We start from the raw sequence: 13667 nt of genomic DNA on the forward strand, positions 1-13667 counted from the left end.
TGCAGAGCACGAAATGTCGCTCTGGGCCCTGGGTAAACGGCTCATCCAGTCGCTTCTCGCTATGAACTCTTAACGCTTGCCATTTTGCTGATGTACCCTTCTTTTTCGTGTAAATAATCTTGTAAATAAGTTTCTCAAAGTGCCATTAAACCTGCTTGTACATATTTCACCAACTTCGAAGATTCAATCCTACTTCAACCCCGAGTCTCTGCACGCTACCAAGTGAAGGCCGGGTCGACGTAGCCCCAGCGTCACGACAGCGCCCGAACGTTACTGCACCTCAGCAGGCCTAAGCCACCCTACCGAGGACCGGATTATGGAAAAAACAACCAGAATTGAAGGGCTTATAGCAAGCCCAGCCTCTTGTACAATGCTCCTGCCCGAGGCCAGTACAGTTCGAAAACTGCCGGACTAAACGGACGGTTGTCAACACTGAAAATGTCTGCGTCCCAAACTACATTGCGCGGCGTTCGAAGAAAACGAGCAGCATCTCGCGACTTCTATTAGCTACAGCTGATACTTTCCGCGAGTCTTGCATCCAGCTGGCGAAGGTGAATACATACACATGTTTATCACCTGGAGTAAGCCCACCTTTTTTCTCCGCACTGGAGTCATCGGCCGTTCCGCGGGTGCAACGGGCTCGTTGAACCGTATCGAGGAGAATCCCATGACCCTTCTCGCTTTGGTACGGTGCTTCGGACGTATTTCTCCAAGCTGGATGTACTTCCCAGATTTTCCTATTGAATTAAGGTTTCCCCCATTTCGCTGGGCATCGAAATAGCAAAATCTATATATTCTTGCCCAATCTCAAGAGTGTTGTAGAACTCCGCCACCCGCGAACTTGCGTCTCTTCGTAACCTTATATATACGCGAAGCAATATCCTCATTAAGAGAGCATATCAAACGAATTACAGGCACTCATGTGCAAGTTAATAAAACATATATAAATAACAAACGAAAGGTATGAGGGGGGATAACGCATCGAAATTCTCTGCATTAGCGGACGCACGCAGAATAGCAAAGAGTGCCGTAAGCCTCTCAGGGGATGCACCGGTTGACAGCGTTACACCTCTCACGCACACGCACCACCATACGCACGTCTCGCGGAATGCCCGGTGAACGGCGATATATCTTTCGAGGAATCAAGCAGGCGCGTCAGCGACCGCGACTGAAGGACGCTGCCCGCGGCGGAGCAGCCGAGCGATCAATCGGTCTAGCAGATTATCAGCACCTAGATTATACGTACGCTCTAGCGACACCAAAGTCGCCGCTTCGAATACAGAGTCGCGGTGCTCAGTGGTCGAAGCCTGTTGCGTACAGCCGAACGTTTTTCGTTCAGTCCTTGAAACACGAACACCCTGGCCCGTTTCACGCCGAGAAGCGCGAGGTTCGCTCCCAATACGTCGGTGGGAATGAGCTCGACACCCTCCAAGCTCTAACGACACTGATACGGGTTGATGTATATGTACTAACGATTTGTCGGGTGATCTGCCATAGAAGCTCATTCCATGCTCTGGTTTTCTGGTTGGATAACACAAAGGGTGCAGACATATCACTAGTGAAAAAAGCCATATGAGTCACAATAACCTCATAGAAAGTTCTCATACTAAACTCATACAAAAGTCATACAATGCCATATATTTCTCATACGTTGAGTGAGATTTGTATGATATGATATGAGATTTGTACGAGTTTAGTATGAGTTTAGTATGAGAATTTGTATGAGGTTATTGGGACTCATATAGATCTTTTCACTGTTCTAATAAGAGAACTACTACACCGATTATGAGAAAGCTACGGAGTTCTTGAAGACTTGTCAGTAGAGTTAGGAAAAGAAAAAGGAAGTGATATAGCAAGAATAGGTTGTGTGTCGAAAAACTATTATTCGTAGGAATGAGCGCGACGCTTTTCGAACACTAACTGCTCAGATACACATACACATAGTGATAATTGGTCGGGTAGCCTGTCTCGGAACCTTCAACCATAAACAACATTTTATCTTTGGTTTGACGACCTAAAAGCAGCATAGGTTTTGTAGCATGGAAACTTCTGCGTAGAATATGATGAAGCTGTCATATCCTTGAATTTGGACCTTAGTAGAAATAAAATGTAAACACAATTGATAAGGCTAGGAATAAAACGTAGCGTACGGATCAAGTTTCGATGGAGGTGAAACGAAGAGGCGTCCGTGTGCTGTGCGACGTCAGCGCACGTTAAAGATCCCCAGGTGGTCGAAATTACTCCGTAGCCCTCCACTACGGCTCCTCTTTCTCTCTTTCCACTTTCATTCCCACCTTCCTCCCTCCCCTTACGGCGCGGTTCGGGTGTCCACAGAGCAAGTGTGACAGTTACTGCGCCTTACCCTTCCTGTGAACCAATTTAACCAATTTAATTTAACGGATCAACTATCGCGGAATACAGGCCGAGGTTTTAATTTCAGTAGCTTCTCCCGGCTGTGCATCAACAAATGTTAGCCGCGGCTGCGGAATACAGGCAAATACTTTGTTAATCTGTGATGTTAGTTATTCGCTACTGAAGTAGCTAAACTCCCAATTTGCCAACCAGCTTGTGACCGTGAATGTGTGCCTAGGCTTCGTAAATCGTATCGAGTCCGAATGTAGTATCAGAATCTCAGTGACTCTGGACTGAGACACCTTCTAAATGCGCTTAAAAAGAGAGTTAAAAAAAGCACCCCGAGAAATTGGGTGAATTTTATTGTTTCCATGTTTTGTTTGGATCAATAGTTTGTTTTCATTCTCTGAACGAAAATTAGAATGCTTAAATAATAACAAGTGTTAGATGAGTGTCGAGACCAAGTGAACACAATGATCGTAAGACATCAATGCGCTCACAAAGACAGGCTTTCAGCATAAGCAGCATCAGCCTTGTTACACCGAATGTAGGCTGATTACCTCCGCCATATCCCCTCAAATAACCCGATACTGTTTCAGCTGCAGCCGCATAATAATCCTCGCAAATTTCGTTATCTCATCCACCCACCTAACTTTCTGCCACCCCCTGCTACGTTCGCCATCAATCCACTATACCAACCTCAGGGACGATTGACTATCTTGCTTCCACTTCACATACCCTGCCCCTGCCAATTTCTCCCTATTGATTTCAACTAGAATGTCGGTAACTCACATGCCTTGCCTGATTCACTCCGCTTGCTCTCTCTCTCTCTCTCTCTCTCTCTCTCTCTCTCTCTCTCTCTCTCTCTCTCTCTCTCTCTCTCTCTCTCTCTCTCTCTCTCTCTCTCTCTCTCTATGTTGGTCCGTCCTATAACTTTTCTTTTTATAGCTTCCCGCGTTGTCATCAGTTCCATTGGCTTCAATAGTTGTGCGCCACAGGTCAGTAACAGGTAAGATAATGCTATATACTAAAGAATAGAAGATAAAAAGTTGTATACTTTCCTCTTCGGGGATACCAGTGAACTGTAATTCATGATCTCAAAGTACCTGGCAAATGCTCTCCATCCTATTTTCCCCGTCATTTTACTGCCGTGGTACGAACCTGCGTTAAATGTAGGCATGTTCCCTTATTTAACGCTTTGCTACCTATCCTAGCCAGTTGATCACTTCCGAGGCTGCTGTATATTATTGTTTAGACCCGGCCATCTTTCTGTTTTCCCTGTATAGGCCTGTAGGACGTTGATCAAGCTTTGTAAGCCACCTCAGCTACTTAGCAGGACAATATCATCAGCGAATTACAGGTTACGATGGTATTTTCCTCTAACACTTATTTAGACCTTTTCTTAGCCCAGTTCTTGTATACGTCCTGCAAGCACTTGGTGAATAATAAACGATAGATCATGCCTACCGTCCTGATACCCATTCTCATTGAGGTTTTATTGCTTTCCTTATGGAGGGTTATAGTGTCTGTGCAGCTGATAGATACTTTTTGGTATTCTTACATATGCGTCTTCTACAATCTGGTGCTGCAATGTTTGCATGGCTTCTGAGTTTTTTTTTTTTTTTTTTCACTACGTCGAATGAATTTCCCGTAATTTATAGTGAACGCATTATGGGGTTGGTTATATTTTGTACATTACATTATAACCTGAATGGTATCGTGAATCTGGTCTATTTCCGAGTAGCGTTTTTCGAAGGCCATCCTGGTCTTTTGGTTGAAGATTCTTTTTTTCCTTACTCTGCTAGTGAATACCTGAGTAGACATCTTGTAGGCAAAAGACAGTACGCTGGTTCCCCGTAATTTTTTTAAGGCCTTCATTCGCCGTTATTATAGAATAATACAATCTTACGCTCATTTGAGATTCCGGTACGCTTGCGGTCGTAATTTATCGCGTCCCATTATAACACAACATCACCATTATCTTCAAACAGATCTTCTGTTGCCGATCAGCTCCCTTTCCTCTCTGAATTGCTTGTAATTCTTTTATTTACCCTCATATTTCATTACCAACAGGTTCTATAATTTATCTGCACACCTTGCTCCGTCGTTACACTCCTGGTTATTTAGGTAATAACATATACTTATCTTGTTCGTACTGGTAAAACATTGCTCTGTTGTCTATTTGCGCGTACATACTATTTCTGGTTATGCCTAATTTCCCCTTGACTTCATTTGTGCTACGTCCGTCTTTTTGAACATGATCAAATCTCTGCATTATTTCTTACTTCACGATTAGCGCTGCCTAAAGGAACGAAGCAGGAATTGGCCCAGCAGAATTTTTCACATAAGTGTTTTGTATCGGCCGCCTTAATAACCTGCGGCAGCTCTGCGAGTTTTAAGGCGAAAACCTTTAATGGCTCCTACTCGCGGCAATGACCCTGTCCGTCCGGCGACGAGAAGAGTCCTACTTCTTCACGAGATTCCCGGGATACCGCGAGAATGTGACGTCATCACCTGGTGACTCCATCAGCAATGGTGCCCGGGATCGTGAAACTCACATCATAATTCTCCCTGTCTACCGCGAGGAAGATATTTAAAAATGAATTAATAAATCCTGTCTCCACCGGGAGTCGAACCTCCATCCCTTGGATCCCCAGCCGAGCGCTTTAACCAAGTGCGCCATGTCCGGGATTCTTTTCCCTTATTGCATGGTAAAACTTCAGTAAAAAAAGGCAAAACTTCAGTTGCTCAAACTTCATGTCTCGGCTCGTGAAGCACGCATCTTAATTCTCCTTATCTACCGTGAGGATGGCAGTTACATAAATCCTATTTCCTTGCTTTGGGACGTTAAACCCCACAAACCAAACCAAACCAAATCCTATCTCCATCAGGAATCGTACCTTTATGCCTTGGATTCCCAGCCGAGCGCTTTAACCAACTGCGCCCCGCCCGCGATAGTGTAACGCGCATCATAATTTTTCTTGTCTACCGTGAGGATGATAGCAGCGATTACAATGACGCTGTAATTAGTGATAATGACAAGACATTAGCAATGATAATGACGGTGCATTTAGTTAATAATAATGAGCACAAACGTACGTGATGCACTGTGTGCACCAGAAACGTTTATTCTTTCATATTTCTGCAGTGTATATTCCACAGTGCTCTCGGAATTTTTGTTTTATCTGCGGGATAATAATATCCCATGGTTTGGCGTTTCTTCAGTAGGGAGCTTCTAAACCACGTGAAGGAAAGTAGATGAGTTCATTTTGCCTTTATCTTGTTTTGCCAGGACTTTTTAATCCACAAGTGCATCATTGTGTTAGTACTATGGCCCCAGACATATTCACCTGTTATAGTCTTTGGGTTATGCCTGTTGTCACAACTACTGCTCGCTTTACATTTAATTATTTTTTTTTCGCAATAGAAGCCGAATGGCGAACTTCATCCTCGGCAACAGCTGTCAACGCCGGGAAAAGCGTTGCCACTGTATGCTGTTGCCGAAACATGCTGTATGCTGTTGCTGGGCTGTGAAGATGCCATGCATGAGAAGCCCAGCTGTAAGGGACGCACGCGATAAAATATGAGCGCTCGGTATGCACCACTGAGGTCATATGACCTATAAATGGGAACATGTGTCAGCGAACTTTGTGGTAATATATTCACAGGTGCAATGCACCTATTGTTTTTGCTCTACGCTGAGGTAGGCATCAGTTCAGTTCAGTCGTTCAGTCGTGTCCGACTCTTCGTGACCCTATGGACCATGTCACGCCACGCTTTCCGGTCTCTCACTATCTTCCTAACATTACATAACTTCATCTGCAGTGCCTCGAGGATGCCTTCTAACCATCGCGTTCGCTGCCTACCCCTTCTCCGGCGACCCTCAACCTTTCCCAACATCAAATCTTTCTTCAGCGACTCCTCTCTTCTCATCAGATGACCAAAGTAGCTGAGCTTTAACTTTATAATTTGACCCTCCAATGAGCAGTCAGGGTTTATGGTCGACAATATCGACTGATTTGATCTTCTGGCAGTCCAAGGAACTCTTAAGAGTCTTCGCCAGCACCACAATTCAAACGCGTCAATTCTTCGGCGGTCAGCCTTTTTCACAGTCCAACTCTCGCATCCATACATCACAACTGGAAAGACCATAGCACGAGTTATACGGATCTTGGTTGGCAGACTAATGTCTCTGCTCTTTACTAGGCGGTCAAGGCTAACCATTGCTCTCTTTCCCAGAAGCAGACGTCTCCTAATTTCATGGCTGGAGTCTCCTTCCGAGGTAATCTTGGAGCCCAAGAAGAGAAAATCTGTCACAGCTTCCACTTCTTGTCCCTTGATGCTCCAGGACTTGATAGGGCAAGACGCCATGATCTCTGTCTTTTTAATGTTCAGTTTAAGCCCAAACTTCTCACTCCCTTCTTGTACGCGCATCAGAAGTCTCTTGAGTTCCACTTCACTTTCTGCCATTAAAGTGGTATCATCCGCATATCTAAGGTTGTTGAAACGTTTTCCAGCAATCTTCACTCCAGCTGAAGACTCGTCCAGACCGGCCTTCCTCATGATGCACTCTGCATATAGGTTAAATAGGCAGGGCGACCGTATGCAGCCTTGCCTCACTCCTTTCTCAGCAGCTCCACTTGGAGATTTAGCACTGCTTAACTGAAGTTGCGTATACCTATTCCCTGTAGCCAGACATTCCTTTTTGCCCTTTATCGTTTTTGAAATTTGTGTGCGCGTGTGTCCTTGTGAGAAATTATGCAGCGTTTTGCGCGAGAAAAATTATGTTGAAGGATGCTGTGACGGCAGAGTTTCTAAGCGTGGCAGTTCCAATCTGCTAGTGTGTCATCTATGCTGAATTTTGATGCCCTTCTTAAGCTAAGCATAGCGACGCTTTTGGAGGCGTTAGAAGTGATTCAAAATCGAAGCACGAGCGAGCGTCTCATGTGGACTGGCAGTTGACACTGATTTTCTCGAGATAGCAAGTCAGCAGCACGGAGAGCGCTGGGAGAGACACGGGAATGTATTCTCGATAACTATAGACCATTCTGCGAACCTTGGAGAAACAGGTTTGACTGGGCTGTTAAGGGGGGAAGTCGTCAACACTTTCCAGTGCTACGATAACAGCCTAGCTTCCTAAAATGGCAGCACCTCTTTGTAAAATCGTGTATAGCATGCAGAGTGCCTGCTGCCTACAGTGCGCATGCGACTAGAGCACTCGCAACCTAATGCACTTGATTGGCGTCATTCTAGTAGACTGCTCCTTTTTATACCTCCTTTAGGCCATACATTGTTACGTATCCAGATATTTAGTGTCTTAAATCGAGAAAAGATATATGAAAAAATAAAAGTAAAACCTGTCCCCAGGAAATCCCTTCAACGTCAAGTATACGTTGCGTGAATGCAAATGGGCGGAAACAGGACTACGGCGTGTGTTAATCAGTCTCGATCTGCAGCTGACATCGGTCCTGCACCACGGCCTCTCTGTGCTTGTCTCCTGAATCATGTGGCGAATATGTTAAGCCTTCCCGAAGAGTGAATGTGAACCCATTCGGCAGGATGAAATGTGCACCTGGCTGTTTTGAGGTGCTGCCAGAATCGGAACGCGCTGGGCCTTGCTTTTCTCCGGAAGTACACAGGACACCTCGGGTTTAGGACGAGTTGTTTACGGCCTTCTTTTTTGCTACCTTTGTGGTACGTTTTATTCCCGTAGACTGCGATCGGTGAAAAAAAAAAAAAAAAAAAAAAAAAAACAGGTACTTTCTGCAACTTAAGATTGACTAAAGCATCAAACCAGCCGCAAAGAAACACAGAGACCGTTTGCATAAATCCTGCTGTACCACCAGTGTAATTTTGCCATAGGGCATTTCCTTCTCCTTCTCCATCGAAAATATGCGCCTGGGGCTGATTATGTTTCTCTAATATACAAATTTCAACCCCTACTTTAGTCCCTTCGGGGTGCAATTTAAGCGCATGAACAAAAATAGGCACGTTTGAAGCATGGTTAAAGCAATGGACGAGTGAGATCTGGGAAAGAAAGCAGTATCGTAGAGTGTGTTTCTGCATTTACGAGTGTGAAGGCATCGGGACGCCACGTACTGTCTATCGCACATGTGTCACAGGTAGCCAAACGGGTTGAGCACAAATTCTTGGTTTAAGGCCAACTCCATCTCACGCCCCACCGCGGGATCGTCCACCCCGCATCTATACGTTTTTGTCTTCCTTGTTGCGGCGATGGAAACGCCGCTATGGAAGCGTTGCTATGGAATCGTTGCTATGGAATCGTTGCTACGGAATCGTTGCTATGGAAGCGTTGCTATAGAAGCGTTGCTATAGAAGCACTGTTATAGAAGCTTTCTTATGGAAGCGTTGCTATGGAAGCGTTGCTATGGAAGCGTTGCTATGGAAGCGTTGCTATGGAAGCGTTACTATGGGAGCGTTGCTATGAGAGTGTTGCTATGAAAGTTTTGCTATGGAAGCGTTGCTGTGGAAGCATTGCAATGTATAATGCGAGATACAAAGAGATTGACTTTTCCATTGAGTAGGGCTTTAATTCTAAAATGTAATCACCTCAACTGACGTATGATCCCTCTGTATTTAGTGTACGAGCTGTGTCGCAAACAAGAACGTGCGCGAGAGGCAAGCAGCAACAGGATGGTATGCAAACAAGAGGTGGTGGACAAGCGTTCAGAACAGGGCTGTTTCGCTTTGGTTTCTGTAGATGTTTTTTCGCGTTAATCAAATGTTAACATTTCTATTGTGTTCGCTCATGGCTGTTCGTTGCATAAATTGATATTTCTAAACGTACGCGCATAGTAAGGCACAGAGAGAGAACGAGTGTTCTTATTGAGGATGATGGAAAACAATATCAAAACAGCTAAATGATATATGATCTAGGGTGTTGATTCTTTTCGCCATTCTGTGTCCGCAAGAATGGAAGTATGAGCACGCTTTACGATCACACAGGACCTTGAGGTAGCAGCGACCCGATTCAAAGGGACTGGCGACATTGTCATCGTCTAGTGTAGGTGCATTAAAGCTATCGGCTGTTGCGTCACACGAAGGCATCGGGGAACGTGCCAGTTGCCATTGTACAAAACATTAGATTGCAAGTCCTCTCGTGTAGCACTAATAGCACGCGTTCAGTTACAATGTTAAGGTGTTGACGGGCGTAAATGAGAAGAGAGTCGTCTCCATGCTCTTATTCTTAACGGCTTTGAAAGCGGCATCAAATAAACCGAGGGTTATGTCGCGAACGGTTCACAAGGAAACGGAAAAAACTGTATAATGTAAGATTAAACAAAGATACGGCGTGGGTGATCGAATAAGTATTTCTGATTAAGAACAACATGATAAAAACAGCTGTAACGTATTTAAAAGTGATCACAATAACTAGTGAACGTGCCATGTAGTAAATCTAAAATATTCTCCCCTGCGCCACCGAGTGAATGGATGGACAACGTGTGCAATGTTCGTAAATTATTCGAGCCGCCAAGTTCATAACCAAAGAATGTACTTTTTGTTTCATAAACACGCAGCTACATGGCATAAGAACGCCAATTGTTATCGGCTGCACTGGTTTTACTTTTTCATCCCAATCAACACTTGATAATTCCACTACAAAAGCCTTAAAAAAGAAACAACTTCGTGTATACGCTTGATTCGTCCAGCTTCTAAGTCATCGGAGCGATCAAACGTCAAATAAACGTCCCTCTTGATGAACACAGTGTGAGTAATAAGCATGGTAAGTACTAAAAACGCTGACTTGCTCGGTTACCCTTGTCTCATTCTTCGACCAGCAAAGAATCGACCGTTAAAGGCAGACGCCCGCCCTAAACGCACACTGTGTTCCTCCAGATTAGAAATTATCGGAAAAGCCTACGTGACAGCGGCTAATTAAGGCGAATTGGTTTCGTTCTCTTCGCGGGGCCTCCTTCTCTCGTCATCAGCGGCGCTGGCATCGAACCGAGACGGGCACGTGGCGAACCCGTTCTCTCCAACCTCGCTACCACAAGGCGGTGAAGGCTACAATCGGTCAAGGCGCCTGTTTCGCCAATTAGGTCGAGAATCCCCCGGCAACCATCGGGCGGTTCGCCAAACAAAGCTGGCAACGACTGATGTTTCTGCCTCAGCCAAACACACTCTGACATGCACAGCGCTTTCCTACCTAAGTCATTGTGTTGTTGTAGCAGTAGTAATTAACTGATGGGGAAGCAAAAGAAGAAGAGCGACCACACGTGTCACTAGAACGAAAAAAAAATGAAGCTTTTGAGCTATGTATTACAGTTTCTCTGGGGTATGGGCAGGGCCCAATTAGCGATCCATGAAAAACGTTCCGCGATGAAGAATAGTGTAGCACATATAACGCTTGCCAGTAATGTGCTACCTTTACGCTTATGTATGCCTCTCCTCTCCGAGTCGCCCCTTTTGTTTTAAGCGTTCGCAACGCTTTTCCTTTGTATGTGGCGTCATAACAGGTTTCTAGCCATCAGGGGGTGCGTAACGAAACTGAATAACAGCAACTGTATGTAAATAACGAAACAGAACTCACGATAAAGCTCGTCCATTCTTACTTGTATCGCATAGTTGCTAAATGCAGTAGTCACCATCAGCTTAGCTTTAGCAGTCAATGCAGCTTAACGTCATCTAAACATGACAGTTATGTGAGCCTTTGCATATTACATATTGTTTTTTTTTTTTTTAACATCTAGTTTCTAACGCATATTTCCAAGCACTGCTGTTCAGGGTAAACACAGATTATTTAGTTTAATTTCATGGAGAATTTTCTTTCTGTCCTACGTCCACCTCTGTTAGAGGAATGCGCGTTCTCAAAAGGAAAAAAAAAAAGAGTTGAATTGAGGAACGCAGAGCAAGGATATCGATGCAGACGGCCAATGTCTTACATTTAAGGAAAAATGATTCAAGATTTCTCAGCAAGTAAAAAGCTTGAGCGGTTTCTGACGTGACTTTCCGCCTCCTCAGTTTCTCGAATTATTTGATTTGAATCATTATTTTATTTTATTTTATTTTTTTTTTTTACTGAGAGCAGTGTTGTGTAACGTCTAGAAGTGCCTGTTTCTTTCCTTCTGTGCGAAGTGTTGATGTGCGCGAACATACTTGCAGCTACTTTTATCTTCCCCCCTTCGGTTATTTCTGCTTAGGTAACTGCTTAGGCAACTTTTCCTTGTACCGTAGTTTCTGAGCCAAGGGAAAGTTAGGCGGACAACTGACTCTTCTTTTAGTCTCGTGCAGCTCCACGTTCACTACCAGCTCATTATGCTGTTGCTTGCACGACTAGAAAGTGCGTCTCCCGGGATACGTAGAGACTGAAAACAGATAGCAATTCCATTCGCAATGCTTGCTAACGTTAGTGAAACGCGAACTTTATTTGCGAGCCCATTTGTTCGTGTAATTAACAGGGGACGGAGGTTTGTTTATTACAGTTAGCTTCTTTCAACAACAAAGGATAACGCCCGTCACATATACACAGCAAGGAAGAACAGAGATAGCGAGAGCAAAATTTTTTCTTCAAGCACCAAATTACGATCTTCGAGTCTAGGATTACAAGAAAGCGGAGTTTACTGGAAAATGTAAATATGGAAACAGATGACAAAAACAAAGTCAATGACCGGGACACTTAGAACCTTTCTCAATAATGCCAGAGAAATATTCTTCACTCTAGCACCTTGACACATCTTGTGCATAATATAATCTGACGTTATTCCTCTTGCTTTTCCGAAGAAATATCTATATCCTTGAGCTTTCTAAGAAAGCACAAGCACACAACAAGGAAGTGACAAGACTCGGGCAATGAGGCTGCGTACATATTGCTCACGCTTTGAATGTTACCTGGGTTTCAGCTTCAGGAAGGGAGAAGAGAAATAGTGGATGCAAAGCACGCCACCAAGATCGCAGGCGCATGACATTTGAAAAGAAGCGCCAAGAAATTCTAGACTGAAGCCAGGGCCACTGTTTACTTCTATAATCATTGCTTTCGATCCGTCATTTTTGTGCGTGGTTATGCAATACGAAAGCGATGGACAAAATGTTGAGAGCTGCAAACACGTGACCGTCATCGTAACGTTTCGGTAGTCGTACGAAGCCTGTCACGGGCTTAAAATTTGCTACATATAAATGTAATTCGGCTTCATCATTACAGAATTAAGAGGCGGAGTGGATTGGAGAAAATTTTAAGGAAGTTGTCTATGCAAAACTTGTTATTTTATACTCAATTCTTTTTCAAGAAATCACTAATAATTAACAAATCAACTTCGTCAGCGGGTGGCTATTAGAAATTCAATTTTTTAGAATAGAATAAAGTAGAACTGACTGCGGGAAGCCAACACACCTCGGAAGTCAAGCTCGAGTGGGTGGTTGAAAAGGAAGCAACTTCAAGTAACGTGCTGCCCCTCCCCCCTCCCCGCGCGCTTTCCTTTTCAGAAAAGCGATAGTAGATGCGAGGGACGCGACGCTCAGAAGGGAAGAAAAAGGGATGTGGCATGCTTGCGGAGAACTTACGCCTGGGCGCTTCCAGGAAGTTCTTGCCCATCTCGGGCAGGAGTGCAAGCTGTTTTCCAAACCCATTGTTGTCGTAGACGGCGTCCAGCTTGCCGTTCTCGAGGGGCGAGATGGTGAGCAGCACCGGTTCTTTATCCATGGCCAGCTCTTCCTCAGAATCCGCTGTCGCCGCGGAACTTCACAAGGGCCCCTTAAAAGTGCGCCAACGGGGTCAAGTTATTCACTGAGCGTTTCAAACGCGGATTCTTCGCAGCCACCTCACTAGACAGCGCGCCGGCAGCACCGACCGCGCTGCTGTTCTCCAGCGGTCTCCCGTTCGATGCTGAACTGGTAGGCACGCCGGCGTCGACGACCAAGGCACACAACACACGACGGACAGCAGCGCGGACAAAGTCGAGTTGTACGGCTTCCTCTTGGAGCGTACAGATCTTTCGGAGTGAGAGGCGCAAGAGCACGACCAGAACGACGCCGGCGGTGGAGAGCGGGGCCGTCTGTACTCGCCCGCGCGCCCGCTATGAACGCGAAGGTGAGGGCCCCCTGGTTACCGCTGAGAAAGGATCATGATTGCAGTCCGTTTCCGATTACTCCCGATGTCAGTTTTTGTTTTGTTCTTCTTTTTTGCACCATCAGGGACCGGTGGGCGGGGGCTGAGAGAGGACGGCGATGAAGTGACGTCAAGCGTTTTTTACGAAACAGGTTTACTTGCTTATCACCATCTCTCTCCGGTGTGCGCGACTTCGAGAGAGTGAGACGACGCTGTAAGCGTCGAAAGAAAGTGAGGAGGAGGAACGAAGTAG

The 13667-nt window shown here is 45.1% G+C and overlaps 1 protein-coding gene across 2 annotated transcripts in view; it reads right to left on the reverse strand.

Annotated features, from left to right (window-relative positions):
- The window catches only part of LOC146185865 (ATP-binding cassette sub-family G member 1-like), a 67785-nt gene extending 54429 nt beyond the window's left edge, over positions 1–13356 (reverse strand). Inside the window, exon 1 of one of the 2 annotated variants that reach the window (XM_084606791.1) lies at positions 12871–13356. In XM_084606791.1, coding sequence (XP_084462917.1) covers positions 12871–13009 — 139 coding nt within the window. In that variant the 5' untranslated portion in view covers positions 13010–13356. Of the gene's footprint in view, positions 1–591; positions 731–12870 lie in introns of those variants that run through there. The other variant, XM_084606792.1, reaches the window with a different exon arrangement.
- Positions 13357–13667: the final 311 nt, after the last annotated feature.

The sequence above is a fragment of the Amblyomma maculatum genome, chromosome 6, assembly GCF_055883805.1.
Source record: "Amblyomma maculatum isolate TAMU_Amacu chromosome 6, ASM5588380v1, whole genome shotgun sequence".
Taxonomy (NCBI): Eukaryota; Metazoa; Arthropoda; class Arachnida; order Ixodida; family Ixodidae; genus Amblyomma; species Amblyomma maculatum.